This window comes from Podarcis muralis, chromosome 5 (assembly GCF_964188315.1).
Source record: "Podarcis muralis chromosome 5, rPodMur119.hap1.1, whole genome shotgun sequence".
NCBI lineage: Eukaryota > Metazoa > Chordata > Lepidosauria > Squamata > Lacertidae > Podarcis > Podarcis muralis.
The window spans coordinates 28,048,555-28,071,659 of record NC_135659.1 but is presented as its reverse complement, the minus strand read 5'-3'; the positions used below and the strand labels follow the sequence as shown (position 1 = coordinate 28,071,659).

General features: G+C 41.7%; 1 protein-coding gene across 3 annotated transcripts in view; it reads left to right on the top strand.

Annotated features, from left to right (window-relative positions):
- Positions 1-23,105, top strand: part of DPYD (dihydropyrimidine dehydrogenase) — a 501,994-nt gene that overhangs the window by 170,546 nt on the left and 308,343 nt on the right. For all 3 annotated transcript variants that reach the window (XM_028732753.2, XM_077928465.1, XM_077928464.1), the window contains exons 7-8: positions 3,693-3,774; positions 6,918-7,005. In XM_028732753.2, coding sequence (XP_028588586.2) covers positions 3,693-3,774; positions 6,918-7,005 — 170 coding nt within the window. The remainder of the gene's footprint in view (positions 1-3,692; positions 3,775-6,917; positions 7,006-23,105) is intronic.

The window sequence follows — 23,105 nt, the reverse complement described above, 5'->3', positions numbered from 1 at the left end:
CAATTTGAAGTTTGGGGAGGGGCATGGTTTTCTGCAAAATATACATTCTAAGTATCAAATCCCCTCACCCCCTAAAAAGCCCCACTTCATCTTTTTATTGTAAACAATATACTTTTATTCAGTATGTTGAATAACTGAAGCCAAATATGGATAGCATTTGGGGAGCGAATTTGATGTTCAGTCTTTCACTTCTAACTTTTTTAGCCTTTGCTTAGTAGCAACACTGAAAACAGAATCAGACTGTTCATTTTAATAAATTAATTCCATGTGCGTTCTTCCACCATCATATAGCTATAGATTTCTATCATACAGTTGTACCTTGGATCCCGAACGCCTTGGTACTCGGATGTTTTGGCTCCCGAACACCACAAATCCGGAAGTGAGTGTTCTGGTTTGTGAAAGTTCTTTGGAACTCGAACATCTGAGGAGGCTTCTACAGCTTCCGACTGGCTGCAGGAGCTTCCTGAAGCCAATTGAAAGCCACACTTTGGTTTCTGAACATTTTGGAAGTCAAACAGACTTCCGGAACAGATTCAGTTTGACTTCCAAGGTACAACTGTATAGCTATAGATTTCTAGGCAATTTACGAAGTTAAAAGCCTCAAGGAAAGGAACAGCATGAACATAAAGCTTGAAAGCATAAAAGTGGCCAATAAATTATTAGGAAGGGCCATAGAATGTTGGTAGTTGCACAGCAGAGACCCTCTTACTCTTCTTAGCAATTTCCTCAATAGTTTGATGCCACATATTCAAGGTAGTAGGCTTAAGCAATCTACAGTACATTTTACCGTAATGGAGGATAAAACTTTCAGCCATTTTGTGTTTGGTTTTTGGTTGAAAGACTTGGATTGTTAAACGGTTGCTTGCTTGCTTTAAAGGCTCCCATGCACAGGAGGGTCAAAAGTTTACAGGGAGGCTAAAAGTGTAAGAGAGTGCTTTGTACAATGGGCTTGTCGTTTACAGGCAGATCCAAGGTTCATGCTAAGAACCTAGCAGTTAAGGAGAATCAGAAGCTTTAAAAGGAGAATAGTCACCTTGTTGATTGGCGAAAGGTTTTGGAGGGGAAGTGAAAATTCAGTATATAAATCAAGCTAGAAACAAGCATTTGTGGAGTCAGCAAGTTGAAGGGCTGGAGTTAAAAGAGACTACAAGAGAGGGAAAAGGACTAAAGCAGATTTGAAATACTACTAGAAAGTTCTAAATAGCACTATTGGTTGCTGCAGAAAGAAGAAACCAGGAGAGAACTATGGAGGGACACAGGAGCTGAACTGAGGGGTACACGCTGGCATGTATTGGCTTGGTCTAGAAGAGGGATACCTGGACACGGGTAGCGCTGTGGTCTAAAACACTGAGCCTCTTGGACTTGCTGATCAGAAGGTCCGCAGTTCGAATCCCCACGATGGGGTGAGCTCCCATTGCTCTGTCCCAGCTCCTGCCAACCTAGCATTTTGAAAGCCCGCCGGTGCATGTAGATAAATAGGGGGGAAGGTATACGGCATTTCCATGTGCTCCGGTTTCTGTCACGGTGTGGTTTAGTCATGCTGGCCACATGACCCAGAAAGCTGTCTGTGGACAAACGCTGGCTCCCTCGGCCTAGAAGTGAGATGAGCACCGCAACCCCAGTCATAGTCGCCTTAGACTGGACTTAACCGTCCAGGGGTCCTTTACCTTTACCTTTTTTACCTGGGTATGTTCATCTCTGTTTTTGGGGCTTGTGAATAACTGCTGGTGAAGGAACGGAAATACAGTGGTACCTCAGGTTACATACGCTTCAGGTTACATGCACTTCAGGTTATAGACTCCGCTAACCCAGAAATAGTGCTTCAGGTTAAGAACTTTGTTTCAGGATGAGAACAGAAATTGTGCTCCGGCAGTGTGGCAGCAGCAGGAGGCCCCATTAGCTAAAGTGGTGCTTCAGTTTAAGAACAGTTTCAGGTTAAGTATGGACCTCCGGAACAAATTAAGTACTTAACCTGAGGTACCACAGATTAACACAGATACCTGCAGGTCACACTTTCTGAACACAATGTGACCCCAGGAAATCGTTTGTTAGGTGATTGCTCCCATAATGAGCCAATGTTTCCCATTGTTTCCTATGGGAACATTTCTAATCCATGATCACTCTCCCCACTCCCACCATGGTTTACCTAAAATGACTGCAGCCACTGTATTCTGCTCTGGTCAGACCTCACCTGGAGTACTGTGTCCAGTTCTGGGCACCACAGTTCAAGAAGGACACTGACAAACTGGAACGTGTCCAGAGGAGGGCAACCAAAATGGTCAAAGGCCTGGAAACGATGCCTTATGAGGAACGGCTAAGGGAGCTGGGCATGTTTAGCCTGGAGAAGAGGAGGTTAAGGGGTGATATGATAGCCATGTTCAAATACATAAAAGGATGTCACATAGAGGAGGGAGAAAGGTTGTTTTCTGCTGCTCCAGAGAAGCGGACACGGAGCAATGGATCCAAACTACAAGAAAGAAGATTCCACCTAAACATTAGGACGAACTTCCTGACAGTAAGAGCTGTTCGGCAGTGGAATTTGCTGCCAAGGAGTGTGGTGGAGTCTCCTTCTTTGGAGGTCTTTAAGCAGAGGCTTGACAACCATATGTCAGGAGTGCTCTGATGGTGTTTCCTGCTTGGCAGGGGGTTGGACTCGATGGCCCTTGTGGTCTATTCCAACTCTATGATTCTATGATTCTAACAAGCAAAAGAGAGACAAAAGAAAAACTTATATGTTCAATCTCTCCTGATCTTTTGATTTGGCTGATCTTTCTCTTGCCCACCCGCATTTTCTCTGTGGTTTCTTCTGGAAATTGGCTGCCATCGACCAGCAAAGCACAAACAAGGAAGTGGGCAAGCTGTTTAGATATCTGAATCAGCTGTGTGTTTAGTGCGGTTTCTGCATAATCCTCTATGTTTGGATAAGTGAAATTTTGCCTAGTGAGCATTTGGAAAGTGGAACCTGTGTGTATTATGGAAACAGGAAAGAAGGTAAAGGGGAGGACAAGGAACTGTTTGCAATCTTGATCCCAGGTTGGGTGAAACTGATGTGCCAGTTACTTCTTAACAAATGTATTGGGGGGAAAGAATAGGTAACATTTCCAATCTATCCAGGAGCATTACGGTAAACTTCTGTCGTTACCCTTTGAATATTGCTGAGGTCTTTATATTCAAAAATATACAGCTGTTAGTGACCTGCATCAGACCAGATCTGAACCTGATCTGAACCACTGGAGATTTGTGGTTACCCTTTTCTCCTTACATATTCAATTTTAGCAAGTCTTTGTAAAATATTTTTTGGTTTAAATGGGCATATTTTGCTTTTAGGTAAAAGATAAATATAAACTTCATTTGCCTATATAGTGTGTAGTTCTTATTCTAAGTGGCTTTTATATATATATAGCATGCCATATAATTTTTCAGCCTGCCTTATTTTTTTTACATGGGTTGAAATATTTTTCTTGAGTTTATACCACAGGTGCCAACATGGGTATCTGCTGTCTGTTCGTTAGATTAGCCGTGCTTTTGCAAGTTTTAAGGTGCACTTCCTACTTTGTGTTTAGCCGCTTTAAGTATGCCCTGCCTGTCTCTCTGTGCTTGTGTGTTTAAATGTTTAATATTCCAGGATGCCTTCTCTTTTGTAAAACAGCTGGGAAATGTTTCATCAGCTCTATTCTATTTGTTCTCTCTAGTACATCTGAAATCCCCCAGTTCCGGCTGCCATATGATGTAGTACATTTCGAAACTGAGCTTATGAAAGACCTCGGAGTGAAGGTAATGAAAAATATAAACTGCTTTGGTATAGCTCGCAGGGAAAAAAGGGAGCCGAGCTCTGCCAAAGATTAACAGCAAAATGTCATGCACATTAGTGAAGAACAATTAAAAGCTACACCAGGCAGAGGGAGGAAGATGCTTTCTCTTGCTCAGGGCATTTGTCTGTCTGCCGTCTGAATGCCACTAGTTTGGAAAAGGGCAATCAATAGTTCTCATCTGGCTTGCCTGCATGTGATTAATTGTCTGTAAGAAACAAATACCTAAATTGCTTTAGGGGTTCAGTGTAGCTATTGGAAGGATTTGATTTCTTTAATCACGTCGCGGTGTTGCTGTTTCCAGCCCCCTCTTCCTCCTTTTATGCAAGTTAAATATTAGTTAAAAAACATTAATCCGTGACACTTTCCATTTTCTTACAATGTGTACAGATATCATGTGTACAGGGGGAAGACCTGTCTTGCACAGTAACTAAGTGGAGCATTAATAATACATTTGGGGGGGGGGACCCTGCATGATTGTTAAACTTCCTTGAAAAGACTCGCCTATTCGTGTTTTGTGGTATATATTTTTAAATTGATTATCGTACTTCATGTTGTCCATGTACGTATGTGATCATTTGCATGGAGCTAATATCATGATAATAAAACTATTAAGCAGCAAAGTATATGCTGGCACACTGTTAAGATGCAATACTTCCAAAGCCTTTCATTTTCCCTGATATTATCGTGGCCCTTAATGAGTATGATGGAGAGATCTCTTTCAGTTCTTTGCATATCCACCGCACAGAACTCTTTCCTCGGCAAAATCAGAGTAATTGCGGTGCTCTCAGATGAAGAATGCAATATTGTCTTGAGCACTGGAAGTTATTTATGCATGTAATTCTTTTTCTAAGAATAATTTGGGTTTTTGAAAGTTACAGGACTAGGCCTAAAGAATACTAAATCCCACCACCCCAAGTGTGTGTGTGTAATCCACATCATTGTATGATAAATTAGAATGATTTATGTTTTGTTCCCAGTGAATATAAAGTATCTGTTTGAGGAAGATTGCAACTGTGCTTTGGTTATCATTTCATAATTATGAGTTATACAACGTCTTTTAAATGAACAGAGGGGGAAAGATGATTTTTTAACGTGTACTCAACCAAGAATTAAGGGTCTTGGATATATACCTTCAGCTTCCATATTAGCAAAGATCTTCCACTCACTTCAATGTTGCGGACGGCTCAACACGTGCAGTGTGTGTATGTGCTTGTGGTGCTGTCCCCAGCTTGGATGGGAATAAAGCTTTTCTTTATTTTTAACCTGTTTCTTAAAATATTTTTTCACAAAAGCAAACCAGGTTGTAAGACACGGAGTCACTGGCAGGAGGAAGTATCCTTCTGGTTGGAGGTCCAGGGTGTTCTTAGAATTTCAGTATGCAGTAGGTGTGTCAGTAAAATCATTACACTTTCTCCCTCAAATACAAATATTTGCTAATCAAAACAACCCACACCTTTTCCTAAGAATATAACGAGAGCTCTGTGTGATCAGGCTAAAAGCCTGTCATTTAGTCCAGCCTCTTGTTTTCTCCAGTGCCCAAGTAGATACTCATAGATAGTCCACAAGCAGGACATAGGGGCACTATCCTCTCCTGCTGCCTCTGTCCCTAGAAGTGCCATACAGTCCTCATGAATAGTAGCTGTTAGCCATCTCCTCCACCATTTTGTCTAAACCACTTTTAAAGCCGTCCAACTTGGTGGATATCTTGTGATAGCAAATTCCATATTTTATCTGTGCATTCCATTCTTACTACAGATACGTCCTTCTAAATCCTAAAGTCCACTTCGGTGCTGACTTTTCTTTATGTCCTTTCTCACCATGTTCCAGTAAGCAACTTCAAACATCGCTTAAGAGAACCATGACAGTAATGGACACTAACAAGTGGAACAAGACGCATGTAGTTTAGAAATGCATAAGCAGAGGAGGAAGCAGTGTAAGGGCACGGAGCGACTCAAAGTTCAGCAAGACCTCATGCTCTGATTACTGGCGGTCCTTTTATTTTTGAGACTAAGTGATAGCATGGTAAAATACTACATTAAAAAAAGCACAATACTAAGGTTGGTACCAGGGCAGCTTTTGTGAGGATGTCATAAATGGGGCACGACACTCCTGATGCTGCTTGCCTAACCTCAGATGCCAGCGGCACCTGAAGGAGGGCCTTCAAAGTTACCTCAGTACCTAGGCCAGTTTGTACAGGAGCAAAGGTGTCCGGTGAAGGCTGAGGAGGAGAGCTGGGGCAGGCCACAATTTATTCCCTCCTGGGCGTGGGCCCAAGTGACTCTCAATACATTTCCAAGCACAATTCAAAGTGTTGGTGCTAACCTTTAAAGCCGTAAACGGCCTCGGCCCAGTATACCTGAAGGAGTGTCTCCACTCCCATCGTTCAGCTGGGACACTGAGGTCCAGCTCCAATGGCCTTCTGGTGGTTCCATCACTGCAAGAAGTGAAGCTACAGGGAAGCAGGCAGAGGGCCTTCTTGGTAGTGGCATCCACCCTGTGGAACGCCCTCCCATCAGATGTCAAGGAAATAAACAACTATCGGACTTTTAGAAGAAATCTGAAGGCAGCCCTGTTTTGGGAAGTTTGTAATGTTTGATCTTTTATTTTGTTTTTAATATTCTATTGGGAGCCATCCAGAGTGGCTGGGGAAACCCAGCAGATGGGCGTGGTATTATTATTAATAATAATAATAATAATAATAATAATAATAATAATAATAATAATAATAATGCCTATTAGCCAGTTGCCAGCAGCTGGGTGATCTGGCCCTGCCAATCATCAGATCACTGGCATGGCCTGCAGCTTAGCTGCAAGACTGCCCACCATAGAAAGTGAACAGGTAAGCACCAGCACTTTGAATTGCATTTAGAAGTGGGCATAAAGAACCAGCAAAAGTATTTAATCAGTTTCTGCTATATGTTCGCAGTCTTGGCTCAGATATAAGTCTAGGGTCAACAACATTTTTAAAAAAAGTCCTTTGGCCTTTAGTGGAATTTTATATTTTCTTAAAATGATTGATTGAATGACCGGGACAAAGCTTCTGAATGTCTTGAGCTTAAAAGTGACTGATAAAGTGATGATGAGCTTCCTAATATTATCTTTCAGATAATTTGCGGCAGAGGGCTTTCGGCAGAAGGATTGACGCTCACTGCCTTGAAGGAAGATGATTACAAAGCAATCTTTATTGGAATTGGTAGGGATTCATCATTCTTCCTCTGTACTTGGTTTTACTGGAAGTATTGTATGTATGATTAATGCTGTAATAAACGGGCCGTGTTCCTGTGTCTCAGCAAGAGACCTTTAAACACTAATCTCACGAAGTGGTACCGTTAGCATGTGAGGAGCTTTCGCCATCCTCTAACTAGTTTTAATGCAACCTTCTCTGGTACCGACCACTTTCCCCAATATATAATTATGCCTATTACCTACATGAAATATTTCTCTGGGGCTGTGGAAGTATGAAACGGTGTTGGCTTTGGCAATGGCTGCTGTGTTATATTAGGGACAGAGTTAATAAAACCTGAATCAATATGTTCTAGTACAATTATCACATTCCTAAGGAGCACTTTATTTAATAGATGTCACTAATTTAGTCAAGATCTCAATATGATCATTAAGTAACAAAATCCTTAGGGGACTTATTTATGCTAAATTAATGTCAGCAGATTGCAGGATCAACATTATCTTTAAAAACACACACACACACACACACACAGGGAACATACTGTTTTTTTCGGTAGCCCTTCCCTTAATGTTTACTACGGTGAGTGAGTCGATAGTAGTATATATAATTTAGAAACCACAATAATTGTAATTTTAAGGGATGTACACTATTATTTTTGTGGGCTCTGTTCTGCCTGCCCATGTGCTTTTCAAGCTTCTGGTTCAAGACTTTAGCTCTGTCTGCAAATAGAGAAAGCAGAGATTAAGCATTTGGTAAACTAGTTAGTTGGATTCAACAGACTAAAGGTGATTCGGCAGTATTTTTTTAAGGGTATAACCCAATTATTACATTTGCACCCATGTTAAAGCCTTTGATCTAGTGCAGGCATAAGCAAACTCAGCCCCCCAGATGTTTTGGGGCTACAACTCCCACCATCCCTGACCACTGGTCCTGTTAGCTAGGGATCATGGGAGTTGTAGTCCCAAAACATCTGGAGAGCCAAGTTTGCCTGTGCCTGATCTAGTGGATATCTCTACTTGTGGAAGAACAGGGAAGGCAGTTTTTGCCAATTCCTTTCAGTTCCCACAACCTGCTCCAAAGACTTGAGGGACCCTCCTGAACAGGGTGGAAGAAGATATGAGGAGCTTCAGGGGCAAGGGTGAATCTGCAAAAATGCCTTCCCTCCCCCCCCCCCCTATTAGTGAAAGTGTCTGCTGGATCAAAAGCCTTTCCACGAATGCAAAGGCACCCAATGGATCCCATCCATTATTCTTAATATTGTGCTTATGAATGCAGATCTCAAGTATTATCTGAAAGAGGCATTTTCCCTGCACAGAAATAACTTCTGCGGCGATGCTAGCTATAACACTTGTATGCATCATTTAAAAACAAAGTATGCTGTTTTTATGCACGTTCTTGTGCAAATTTGTTGAATTGAAACTGGAACTGGAACTCATAGGGTTATAACTGTGCAAAAGTTATAATATGTCATGGGGCTACATCATGTCCCTGCAATGTATCTCTTGCAAATTCAATGCACCTGCCATTAAGACAAGGTAGAAGGAATCTCCCAAAACCATCATGACAAAAGCATCATTAATTGACTACCTAGAAAGAGAGAGCAGGGCTGTTTTGACGTTAATGACTCACATGTCTACGTACATTGAGATTTGATGATGATGATGGTGATGGTGATGATGATGGTGATGATGATGATTTTATTATTTATACCCCACCCATCTGGCTTGGTTTCCCCATTTGGAATCATCCTCAGGTTCATTCACTTCCAATATTCACCATACATAGAAAGCAATGCCCAGATCAAGAGATCCATGGTTATCTTACATGTGGTTATCTTTCACTATCATTCAAATAGCTGTTGGATCTTCCCGGTTGGTTAGCTTTTATTATTATTATTATTATTATTATTATTATTATTATTATTATACCGCCCTATACCCAGGGGTCTCAGGGTGGTTCACAGAATAAAATCAAGTTATAAAACCACAAAATAAAAATAAAAACAATAACCCAATAGCCCCACCACCAAAAAACAACAACACATTTTAACAGGGAATAGGATGTGAACCAAAGGCCTGGTTAAAAAGGACTGTTTTTGCCCGGCGACTAAAGGTGTATAACGAAGGAGCCAGGCGAACTTCCCTGGGGAGAGCATTCCACAGACAGGGGGCCCTGCAGAGAAGGCCCCTTCTTGTGTTGCCACCCTCCGAACCTCTTGAGGAGGAGGCACATGAAGAAGGGCCTCAGATTATGATTTCAGGGTCCAGGTAGTTTCATACGAAAAGAGGCAGTCCTTGAAGTATTGTGGTCCTGAGCCGGTTAAGGCTTTATAGGTCAAAACCAGCACTTTGAATACATGCAGTGAGCAGACTGAGGAAGAAATAGGAAGAAAGCATAAATATTGAAGTTCCTCTGATCTTAGCAGATGTCGAGGTATATGGGCAACACCACAGACACACATTTTCTATACTCCAAAATTGCTTCTTTTCCTTGAAGGTGGCCTAGATGTCAACCTTAGGAACAATAAGTGTTACTAGAAATTAGGGGCAATAAGCAATAACCTCTCTGGTTATGCTTTTCATTTTCTTAAAAATATATATTTAGCATACTTCACCAAGACCCCCCCCCCCTTTTTTTTGGCTGTCTCGATATGCTACAAAAAAATTGCCCGGCATTTAAACAATGGCTTTCCAAGTGGAATGCATGTTTATCTGCTAAAAAATTGTGAATGTACAACCAAATCCCTCCCCAGCATACGCTCAGCAAATTGAGTATGCAGAGCCAAGAGTGGTATGAGACTTAATGCTCTTTATTGATCTAGACGTTGCCTAAGTGAACATAATAAGAAACAAGTTGCCCAACTGTTCTTTTTTCCTTGTTATTGATTACAAGAGTGGTAATTCTTAGTACAGCAACAACTGTTGTTCTCCATCTGGGTATTCAGTATAATAAGCTTTCCAGGTTTGTTCTCTCATGTGATTATACTACAGGCCATTGTGATTTATATAATCCTAAATCCTCTCATTGTTTGAGACCTTCCACGCGTAGGAATTTCCATGGGGTCATATTTCTTGATAATTGTACATGAGGCAACGTGCCAGGTTACCGTCCCTCTTGATTTAATCCATCTGACAAACCATGTACCCTTCATTCTTCATCCCACCCTTTGCTCAGGGAGGGGGGAAATCCCAGAAGTTAGGTGGGAATACATAAAGAGCTTTGGTTGTCTCTGTAACCGTGAGCTAGGCTAAACTATCAGCAATCTTTCCTCTGTTCTGAGATTACTCGGCTAGGCACAGCTGGGATTTTGTGAGGTGTACAGACAAGAAATAATGTCTGCGAGGGGAAAAGAGAAATCAAGAGCTCCTTTCCTTTTGACCTGCTGTGTTAATACTGATCTCATAGTGGAATGTACATAAGAAGTTGCCTTATGCTCTGTCAAACCATTGAACCCACCTCTCCTATTATTGTCTCCTCTGAAAGACAGCAACTCTCCAGAGATTCAGGAAGAAGTTCTTTCCCCGGTTCCACTACCCGAATTTTATACATGCAAAACAGGTGGTTTCTCTCTGAGCTATAGCTGTTCTCACTCACGTTGCCTTTATGATGAATCCATTCCATCATCATAGCCTGCATTTAAGACTGCCTTGAGTAGCTGCCATTCTTTTACATTTGCAAAACAGCGGTTGTTTTCACTAGTGAAAATGGGGTGACTGTGGTGAGAATAATGGATTGAACTGATGAATTTCCCAGTTTGAATTTCCCCGGCATCAATTCCTGCCCCCCATAGTTGGCATTAATGAGGACTTCTGTCCAGTTAGATATGAAAGTGCATCGTGGACAGGTTCCTGCAGCAACAAAATATACTTATCCAATTATTCTAAAAAAAATAAAATCCAAACAAACCAAAGGTCTGAGACCAGAATTAAGGTGACTCAACCTCCAAAAAGTCAGGAAATGGGAAACAAAGGTTGATACTTTAACAGTTGCATTAAGTGAGCCGTTGTGGTGTTGTGCTATGCTATAAAGGTTTCTTGCTTACAACTTCTGTTCCATGCACCTTCACTTTTACATGGTCTCAAATCCACATGGGGAGGATGCAATGCCAGCAAGGTTGTTGTCCTAGTCCTTTGTTGCATTATGAAACATGTGAGCTTTATTTCTAGAGGAAACCTATTGTGAGTTTGTCCATGCCTGTTTGCTGCTTACTCCAGTTGCTGCCAGTGTGATTGGTACAGCCACTACGCATGTGTTTCCTGGTACTAGTGTGATTGATGATGGTGCTGGTAATGAAAAATATCAAAGCAAGTTTTGAAGACAACCCACCAGTTTCATAGAGTTGAAAGGCAACAAGAAAGGGTGTATCTTGGCAGTGTAGAGGTGGTGAATTGTACCGATTTTGAGGAGCAATGTGTAGCTTAGTTGTTTATATTCCAGTGCCTTTGCAGAGCACTTGCCTCTTCCCCTATTCCATATATCTTGGCACTGGAAGGATGCAATTTGAAGCAAAGAATTGGTGTACCGTAAGAAGATGCTTGCTTGGGATGCGGGTGGTGCTGTGGGTTAAACCACAGAGCCTAGGACTTGCTGATCAGAAGGTCGGCAGTTTGAATCCCTGCGACGGGGTGGGCTCCCATTGCTCGGTCCCTGCTCCTGTCCACCTAGCAGTTCGAAAGCACGTCAAAGTGCAAGTAGATAAATAGAAGTACTGACGACTGGACCTCATAATCAGGGGTCCCTTTACCTTTACCTTTAAGAAGATGCTTAAACCTGAATTCTTTCCAACTGCAGTGCCATACAGCCCAGCCTAATGTATCCCACCAAACATTTCAGGTTCCAAACCAACCCCAGATGTCTTGCAGCATAGTTGCTGCTTGAAGCATGGCAGCATGTAAATGCCCCCTTCAGCACTGATCGTGTTGCAGTTCCAGATCCAGAACAAGAGACTTGGGACAATCCTGCCATTCCTTCTTACTGAAGTGCCCCACTAAAAGCCTGTTCTGGAGTGGGCCAGCATAAGGGTGGCCAGTGGTGCTAGAAGGATTATTTTCAAAACCAAAATCCCTCTTGGGGTGAGAACGAGCTTGCAGGTGCAATAAGGGAAAGGCCAGGATTATGACATGTGAGCTGCAAATGATTCTGTCCTGTATGTACCACTACCATGGTAAAAAATAATTCTGGAAATCTGGAAGCAGGGAAAGAAGTGAGTGCATGATTTTCATCATGTTAGTGCATGTGAGGGATGTGTGTGTGAGGAGTGAGCAAGAGAGGTGGACAATATATGCAGACTCTGTGTGAGAGAGGGTCCTGTATTCTACATATGTGTGCTTGTGTAAGGGAGTTTGTGGGATAGCCACAAACATCCCCTTTTGCTTTGAACACACTTGCTACTAGCATGTGACCATTGGACGATTGGTCTACAGTGAATGCTTAGGTCATTATTGACGTAAAGGATATGTTAAGATGACCAGAGAGTGATTTGCTGTGGAGCTGTGAATAGCCATTTGCTCCAGGGTAGCTTTCATGCCCTTGGACATGAAAGTGGCTGACCACAGAGTGCTGGAAATTGACAATGTATGGAAATTTAACTGCAGCTGTGTGGATTGGTAAGCCTGGTTTTCTCTTCCCAGTGCTTTTCATTTCTCTTTCCCCTGCTTTCTCCCTCTCTCTCATTCCATTTGGACCCTATCCTCAAATCTGCAGCTGCTTTCTTTCATTGGGTTGCATTTTTTCTTCATATTCATTTACACTGGAGAGTGAAAATAGAGGTGATGGTTGGTTGTTGATATCACCATGGTCCAGGCAAATGAGATCCCAAACACAGGGAGCTGATTTTTCTACCGGCTGGAGATCACAGCTGCTTTTTCCTTTTGCAAATTTGTTTTGCATTGTGTTGGGGGGGGGGGGGTTTCAGTTGTCAGAAGGTCAGAATTCCCACCAACCCTCATCTCATATAATGGGCATTGCTCTATGTGGTGAGACATTCACATCCAATAGTGTATAGTGGTCAGTCCTTTTTCTCTCTCTGGAAAAACAGGTGCTGGTATTTACCATGAAGTTGGTATAGTAACTGTCATACTTTTTAACCAAAAGAGAGAGAGGTGCCTGTACGCACCGTGATATTGTTGCAGTAAGTGCCACACTTTTTAACAATATCCCTTGAAAAAAGCACTGCTAGTGGGAAACTTTATTCATCCCACTATTAAGAACTGAACAAAATCCTCAATTGTTTGCTGCTTGTAGTGGCTTTCTGTGCAGATAAAGCCACTACAGGAAATTTTTGTGGCCGTCACCAGGTAACAACCATACAATGTGCCCTGGCACTACCTGCTTTAAGGAATCACCTGCTTTTAATCTTTGTTAGCCTAAAAGCTTCTGTTATGATTAATTGCACATAATTGGTGTTTTTAAACAAGCAAATGCTGGAACCTAAAATATATGGCTTGGAGACCCTGAATTTCAAAACGACATTTGTAGGCATTCACTCTAAGCTACATGTGTCTTGTGTGTAATTGCCGTCACTTTCATTATCAGTTATTAAAGGGAAATGCCACAAACTTTAGAAATTAATCAATAAGGTAGGGTGTGTGTGTGTGTGTATGAGTGAAATACAACAATCAGTGATAATAAATGCCATGGGAGGCGCATAACCTAGTTAAAATAACATCACTCCTCACATACCCCAGAAACAATCAATTACAGCTAGCTCCTTCATTTCTATAATTAATTTTGAATTCCAGTTGGTTTTCCTTCCTTCCCTCCTTCCTTCGTTCTTCAGACACAGAAGGACCATTGTGCTGCCTGAAGCCCAGTGTGTCTATATTTCAAAATGATTGATTGTGGGAGACATTGGCATTGAACTATATTGGGATGATTTCCTTTACTTAAAAGCAGAAATGTTTTTCTATTTTTTAAACACACAAACACACACACACACACACACACACACACACACACACACACACTCCACTAATTGGGCAATTAAACTTCCCAGAAACTTTTATTCTGCTTAAACATCAAAGCTTTCCCTTGAGCATTTCTAGATTGACCAGGACTCTCCCTTAATTGTTCAGCTTTGCAGGGAGATGAGATACTGATGGGGGCAGGCCATTCTGAGCTGTACCACCATAGCTATGTATCTCTTTCACAGAAGACCACAGGCCAGCTTTGCAGCTGATTAGATGACAAGATGACAGACACAATACTTATATCCATAACAACAACAACTAGATGGGCATTTCATGGAATTCCTGGCTGCTCACATTTTTAAAAAATGGCTTTGCAGTTGTTTTAATGAATAATCTTCTTTTGCGGGTCACCATGAGCCCTATCCATGTGCTACTCATGTGTAGGGCATAAGTGTGTAGAGAGCATACATGGTTTTCTACACATTTTTCACTCAGGGAACTGCACCTCAAAACGGAAGTTAAAATTTCAAAGGACACCTGTGTTTCAGTTCCCATTTTGTTTCCACACGTGCAACTCAGGTTACATTTGCTTTAAAATATGAACTGAATGGCTCTCCCGTCTTTATGCAAAACAAAGGTAACTGTGGGTGTTAACACTTCAGAATTAATCTATGTCAGTCGGAGTAGGAAGAAGTTAATACCGTTCATTTAAATTCGGTTACCTGGAGGTCTGAGGAGTGCAATGAGGTAGCAGTTCCTCTTGGGATAATGCAGTCAAAACTGTGACTCCCCAAAGAGACTCCTAACTCGTTCCATTTCTCTTGTTCTGTAGAACTTGCACAACCGCAACCATTCTGTGCTAGTGGTTTTTATCAGAGCCGCATTCCTACAGCACTTGACTATTGCAAAAGGCCACCGAAGAGGAAGCGTGGAGCAGAGCTGGAAAGGGGCTAAGGGCAATAAAAGGAAGCCAGGCTGATGAATATTCTAAGTGAGTTTCAGGAGCTCCTTTTGCCTAGAGAAGTGCTCATTGCTCGAGTCATTCACAGCTTAAGTCTTTGTAGGAATGGTTACATTTGCAGGGGGTGAATGCAGTTATCGGGCAGCTTTTTGCAACTCTAAATTGTGAGATGCTTTCATGGGGGTTTGGCTGGCTTTGTCAGACCCATTATTTCTTCCCTCTGTATATAGCTGTGATGTTGCTATAGCACCTGTTACTCCTTTCTTAGCTGCCTAGAGGTCTTGTGTGGCAGTGAATCCTATTGTGTCCTAGGTAGCCCTTTTTAAATGAATGCACAGACAACATTCTCCCCCTTCCCTCCTGCTCAAATGCTATATAATTTTCCGTAGCTGAAGGTTACAGAACTATATCAGAAAGAGCAAATCAAACCATTCATGGAAAGATCCTCTCTGTAATTGCATTTGTTCAGCTCTAATTAACATACCATTGGAAACAATAGTGTCATCAGATAATCTCATTGATCGTTACCAAATTGGGCAGCAAAAGAGAAATTAAAAGTCTGAGCATTGGTGCACTTTATTTTATTTTTTTTATGTCGCAAGAGTGATTTATTCCCTTATCCCTAAAAAGTAAGTAATCACCTAGTGCCAATTATTATCTTCTGATTAACTATGCAGTGCCACCTGGTGTGCAGATGGGAAGAATATTACATATCAAGGGCTCTGTTCACACCCACCCACATGCATTAAAAACCTATGTGACAAAAAGTGAACAGATGTTCATTTTGCTTGTGATGCAGAAAGAAATTGTGCCTCTTGCTCCTGATTAATAAACTAAATTTGGAAGATATTTTCTGCATATGGACTTCTTCTTTTTTTTCTTTTTTTGACCAGAGGCCAGCACAAGTATTTTAGGAATACATATACACACATAATTTCTCATGCCAATTTTGTCGTCTCATTATTACTGTACATTCCAGCCTCCACCATACCTTCTAAACCTCCCCACTGAGTTTCTCACCTCCCATAAGGAGAGTGGGAGGGCAGGATCATCTTCTCTGCCCAATATGGCTACATTTTCTGCTAAATAAATAAATAAATAAGATTGAGAAAGAAAGAGGAAGCGATGGCTACATTCTGCAGGAGGCACTAGTTGAGATTCTCCAGGAAGAGAGAGATCTCTGAGCAATAATATGAGGAGCATCCAGAATGGGGGGCCACTGTGCATCTGTGCTCTTTTCATGGCAATCTTGCTTTATTTTCCTGCCAAACTGATTATTCAATAGATTGCACGGAAGCATTTTCTTTTAAAGCAACAACAAAGCTTTTGTTTTGGCAGCATTTTAACCCTAGACTCCCTCCCTCCATTTTTTTTTATTTTAAATAAGCATGAAGAATCTGGTTTGAAGTGTACATGTGACTAGATCTGTCTGCTAAAAGTTCCAACACTGAGATTTTGAGCTGGTTCAGACTTAACACGAAACCAGTCTTCTGTAACTGGTGCTCTCCGGATGTGTAGGACTCCAACTCTCATCAGCCTCAAACAGCATGGGCAGTGGTCAGGGATGATGGGAGTTGTGGTCCGAAACATTGTTTCATGCTATGTGTATGAACTATAATAATAAACAGTGAAACTTCTTTCTACAGCTGTGGTACCTCGGGTTACATACGCTTCAGGTTACATATGCTTCAGGTTACAGACTCCGCTAATCCAGAAATAGTACCTCGGGTTAAGAACTTTGCTTCAGGATGAGAACAGAAATTGCACGCCGGCGGCACAGCAGCACCAGGAGGCCCCATTAGCTAAAGTGGTGCTTCAGGTTAAGAACAGTTTTGGGTTAAGAACGGACCTCTGGAATGAATTAAGTACTTCACCCGAGGTACCACTGTACATGCATCCCTTCCCTTCCCTTCTCCCATGCAGTTAGCAGAAGGACCTCTACAGCATTTCATTTCAGTTTCAAAGCTACTTTGTGCTACATACTAGTCAGATATTGCCATTTCACAAAGTTCTGTTTTGTTATTTGGGTTATATGGATAAAATCTACTAAAGACTCTTTAAAAATAGATTGCATTTTTTTAAAAAAGAACATTGGGCAATTTCTGAACAAGCCAACTTCAAAACATGGATTATGTGCGCTGTGAAGTTAGTTTGCTTAACTAACTAGAGGGGAGGCAGGTTTGGGTTTGGTTTGTTGTAGGTCGTGCCTGTAGCACTAATCTGTATTTTAGCATTGCTTCTGAACTGGGCCTCTTTGGAGGCCAGGGGAGAGAAGGCAAAGCCCCATGATCAAGCTAAACAATGAGGATGCAGGTGAAAGTCTTTGATCTGGAGCATTTTGAAAGATGACAGTGATTCTGTCTGGATGGAAGACTGTCCATTAACACAATTGTTGTGTTTCATTTCTGTCTGTAAAGTGCATGCAGTGTACCAGCAGAAAGGCGAAGTGTTGTCTTGAATTGGGACTAGACAACAAAAATCTTAATGTGGCAAGTTCTGGAGTATCTTTGCAGAAGGAATTATGATTTCTGTTTTTTGTGACAAATCATGGAGTTCTGTCACATACATAGGTCAATGAAGTTTCTCACATCTAGGATAAGAAGGAGTAGCACCTTTTGCCCAATCTCTGCTATCAACAGAGTTTCCTTCCAGTAGCAGATGCTCACCCTGGTGATGTCCATTTCTGACAGAGCCTAATATGCACTGGAACCTGTGATGGCTTGTGAATGCTCTTCGCAAGAAATGCCTCTGCTCACTCAGAGATATTTTACATATGTACAAGCAGCGCATTACAATCATGCATCCGAATCCTCCGGCTCAGATTCTGGGAATGACTTATGCCCGCCCCTTCTCCAACAGAAAAGGCGGGGAAGTTTCATGTGATGCCTCTGCCTCCTCCTCTTTAACACTTTCCTTTCTTTGGCAGACGGAATAGGCATTGTTTCACTGTCTGTGCCAGAACTTCCTGTGTGGTGTTGAGGCTCTGGTTCAACATCTGTGAGCCGTTCCGCCTCCTGGCTTTCCCCTCTTTCCTCAATCGCCACTTCCTGCCCCCCTTCCTCTGCCTGTCTCTGCTCCTCCCCTTCATTCTCTGGCCATACTATGACAGAACCACCCACTGAAATGTCAGTAATGTTGGCATTCTAAAATAAATGACAATTCTGTTCTTAAATAATGTGTATAAAATTTCACACGAAGCAGCGGATAATCTTGCGGCTGTGTAATAGGGGTGGGGGGAGTGCAGTGATTCCTTTATCATTCTATATCTAAATGTTACAACCGTTTGCCATCATGAGCATTCTCAAAATCTGACTTGGGTCTAGCAAGCCAATCCCTAAGCTACTCCATCCACTTGGTCCCCAGGCCAAAAGGCCCAAAATGGGCCCACTCCAAATGTATTGCTGCAAAGAGAATTTCTACTTTGGGGTCTTAATGTGCCATGGAGTTCGGTTCATTTGACCTGGTACAGCTTAGGATGCTCTACCACTGAGCCAAATTTTCCTGCTTCCAGACAATTTTATTTTAATGTTGTGCTACCGTATTTCATATGAGCCGTGACAAAATACAAAATTTAAATAATGGCTCCTGAAATGCACTCTCATTTCCCCCCTCCATTTTAACCCCCCCACCCCCCACCCCCAGGCAAGGTAGTGAGCTAAGCTTCTTGGATTTTGAAACTCCACTGAAAAACAATGGGGGAGGAGATGCACTAAAATCTCTTGATATCTGGTGCCAATTACTGGCGGGTGTTTTTCATGCTAAGGAATAAAAGGTTCCAAGCAATTTACCCATGTAAAAATGTATTTTTATAAATAAATGTAAAGTAAAGGTACCCCTGCCCGTACGGGCCAGTCGTGTCCGACTCTGGGGTTGCGCGCCCATCTCGCTTAAGAGGCCGGGGGCCAGGGCTGTCCGGAGACACTTCCGGGTCACGTGGCCAGCGTGACGAAGCTGCTCTGGCGAGCCAGCACCAGCGCAGCACACGGAAACGCCGTTTACCTTCCCACTATAAAGCGGTACCTATTTATCTACTTGCACTTATGGGTGCTTTCGAACTGCTAGGTGGGCAGGAGCTGGGACCGAAGACAGGAGCTCACCCCGCCGTGGGGATTCGAACCGCCGACCATGCGATCAGCAAGTCCTAGGCACTGAGGTTTTACCCACAGCGCCACCCGCGTCCCAAGTATTTTTATAAATACTTTTTCTTAAAACACAAATATTTTATTATTAAAATAATTCAACATTAATACATACATATTACGAATATACAAACATACATTTCATACAATCCTTAAAAATATTCATACATACCCACACTCAATCCCACAGATACTTCCTTTCCCCACCACCACCCCTCACCCCTCACCCCTCACCCCACCCTTGTGTTAGACTTCCAATCTACTCAATTGCAATTTCTTTCCACTTCTATTACTTTTCTTTCACACACTTTTAAACCAATTTTCTACTTCTTTTTCTGTTACACATTGTTATCCATCTTATTTAGTATTTCAGTATTTATAACGGAACTTGTTTATTCTAATGGGAGTTCTGATTTTTCAATATGATTTTGCAAGTATCCTTTAAACACCTTCCAGTCCTTGTCTATCTTCTCTTTTGAGATCCTTCCAATTTCTCCCATTGTTTTGGATATATTGTAATACTCCAATAATTTGGCAAGCCACTCTGTTTTTGTCAGTATAATACCACTTTTCCAGTTTTTTGCAATCAATAGCCTTGCGGCTACTGTTGCGTACAGATATAATGTCTTGTCTTCTTCCTTTAGACTTCCTGGTACTATTCCCAACAGAAAACCTTCTGATGTTTTCCTACAATCATTTCCCCCTATAGGTTCTCCTTATTGCCTGCCCAGTAAGGGGTGTAGCTGTTTTGACACATTAAAAGAAATCTCAAATATATGAAGGGGATTTTAGGAATGTGTCAAAGGGTTGTCTGAGAACTCCTCTAGGAAGACGGCCTGCTATAGCTTATCCTGCTTGTCTGGTTCTCAATTGATAATCCTGTTGTAGAAGGGCCAAGCTCATGTCAGACTTAATTTAAACCAATTGAGGTTAATTATTTCAGTAGCCAGCACAGCTAGTCTTGACTTGGTGCCCCAATGTGCTTGAACCATTTGTCCCTTCAATTTTCCTTTTCTTGGATGTCTTAACTAGGGCTGAGCCAAAACAATTTTGGCATCTCTTTCTTCCAGTGATATTTTGCCAATGCTTGGGGGGGGGGGGAGAGAGAATCACCTATTCATCTGCCGTTTCTCTTCATTGGTTGTGTTGACATCATGTAGGCAAATCTGATTGGCTGTGGTGCCATCCCATTGAGTGTGTGATCATCATTTAACAGGAAGTTTTGCTGCATTCTTGGTGGACTTTATATGCCAAATCTGACTGGCATAATCATCATTTGATGCAATTCCATTCACTACGTGATCTCCAGTCGGCTGGGATCATTGATCATTCAAGGGGAAGAAAAAAACAATGAACACAATTGAAGAGATGTATGACATCATCATCATCATGTTTTATTTTTACCCCGCCCATCTGGCTGGGTTTCCCCAGCCACTCTGGGTGGCTTCCAACAAAATATTAAAATACAGTAGTCCGTCAAACATTAAAAGCTTCCCTAAACAGGACTGCCTTCAGATGTCTTCTAAAAGTCTGGTCGTTGTTGTTGAGCATTAGCAATGGATAGGAAAAATGATGGCCCTAAGTCAGCTTAGGGACACGGGTGGCGCTGTGGGTTAAACCATAGAGCCTAGGACTTGCTGATCAGAAGGTTGGAGGTTCGAATCCCCGTGACGGGGTGAGCTCCCGTTGCTTGGTCCCTGCTCCTGCCCACCTAGCAGTTCGAAAGCATGTCAAAGTGCAAGTAGATAAATAGGTACCGCTCCGGTGGGAAGGTAAACGGTGTTTCCGTGCGCTGCTCTGGTTCACCAGAAGCGGCTTAGTCATGCTGGCCATATGACCTGGAAGGTGTATGCCGGCTCCCTCACCGCAACTCTTAAGTCGGTCACGACTGGACCTAATGGTCAGGGGTCCCTTTACCTTTACCTTTAAATCAGCTTAATAAAGGGGAATATTCTCAGAATCTAAGAAGTCTTAAAGAAAACATTCTATTGCACTTTGGGGTAAAAAAAAGTTCAGCGGGACAAGGATTGGCACAGTCATGGCTTTAGACTCAAGTATTTTAGGGAACATTTAAAGGCAGCAAAGAAAGATCTCATTTTGCTTAGTTTCAATTCTGTCTTTGCTTGCACCAGATAACTACTAGGTTTCATGATGCAACAGGATTTTTATTTTTATTTTCAACAATGCACGATTTCCTTGTTATTTTCCTTTGTGCCTATAAGCGAAGGCTAAAAGGAGGAAACACTGTTTTTATAGGCATAATTTTAAAACCGCAATATCACTTTTTTTAAAGGGCATTACTTAGCCAACACTTCCACACTGTTATAGAACAAGCTTTCAGAAGCTGCTATGCACCATTATTTGCTTCCTAGCTTCAGATCCAAAAAAGAAAACAACATTGCTTTTCTCTCTCTTGTCAAGGCTATTTATTTCCTGGGTCAATGTGGAGAAGGAAAGCCGTGAAGAATGGACACTTTACACAGTGATCCTAAACACATTACATGAAAGATTGTTTTGCTAAAATCAATGGGACTTATTGCCACATAATGTGTTTAGGATCATGATGTTAGTCACTTAATTAAACATTCCTTTTTGAGTGTACTCTATGGCAATATAAATTATCTGGAGAATGGTTTAGGAGCAAGAATAACATGCACATAAAGCTATTTTTTCCCTGATGGCGATAGGTGATGCCTTGTATGTGTTTTGTTGTGCCATGTTGGACAAATCCATCATAAATAGTTCTTTGTGCGGATGACATTGATCTACATTACTGCACCATAAATTCATCCTGTAATTTGGAACAGTTGACTTTCTGGCCCAGTACTTGAATAGAAAGGCTCTTGTAAGCCATGCCTGAGCTGTCTTGTGGAATATGTGCCATAATTTCTAGGGAGTTTTACGGGAATGTCTGCACCCTTACTAGATGGGTTTTGTGTTGTATGTACAATATCTGTACACTTCACAGGAAGATTTAAGGGAGGGAACTGTTAGAAAACTGGAAGGAAAAGAATATGCATGCCAGATAATAAAACCACATATTCACCTAATAATAAAATGGCTGGCTACATCACAAGAGAAAATATTTTCAGAGTCTGTTGTCCTTGGCAGCAGTTTCTATTAAAAGGACTTCATTGTCTATTGTCTATTCGTTTCCACATGTATACTGAGTGGCATTAAATTGATACATAACATTTGAACAGTTGGCATTCTAATTTCCTAGGTATTGCCAGACATACTCCTCCTTTCTGTAATTTAAATTGATTTTAGGCAATGTGTCTATGCCAGAGGAAGAACTGTAACATAGGCCATAATGGAAAATTATAAATAAGTTTCAGTGGCTCAATACTGTACTTGTTCAAAGACCTTCCTAATTAATGGCCTTTTCCTGATTAGAGTTTAATGGGGGGAAATCAGTGATAACAATTTAATGGTCAAAAAGATGTGGTCGATTAGTCTTTAAAGCCACTGTTTATTAAACAATTTTTGGCCTAAGTCAAAAGTTGGATATTTTTTGGTATAAATTAAATAATAACTCTTTGGTTTCATTTCCTGTATACTAAATAATAACAGCAGGGTCTCCTTGGTCATGGAATCTTTGCTTCTGTAAAAATATTAAGGATTTCATTTTGCACTAAAAAGGGGAAATATAAGGTCTTTGATCAGGGGCAAATATTCTGTTGTCTGTAGTAGTAACAGATGGTATACAAATGTTTTGTCATTACTGAAGCTAGGAGGTCATGTTCATTTCTGTCAATCCCATGAAGGCAAGGACTGGTTGAGACAAAAGGAGAGGGAAGACTGAAGGTCAAGTCTCTTTGCTACCCAGATCAGCCCTTCCCCATTGCCTGTGGCCTTCTTCTCATGTCTTTCTCTTTGTTGTTTTTTTAACTTTAAAACTGTTTATTCAGGCTGCCCTCAATGGCTAGCAAGGGGTCTTGTAGCAACTGAACACCTTGAATGCACATAGAGGATGTCCCCTGGAAGAGACAGATCTTGATGATGTTCAGCTGCTCCCAGGGGGAATTGTATGGGGTGAGGGGACATGGCTGTCCTCAAGGTTTACAAAATATCCATGCCTTGCTTTTGTGCCACCAGACA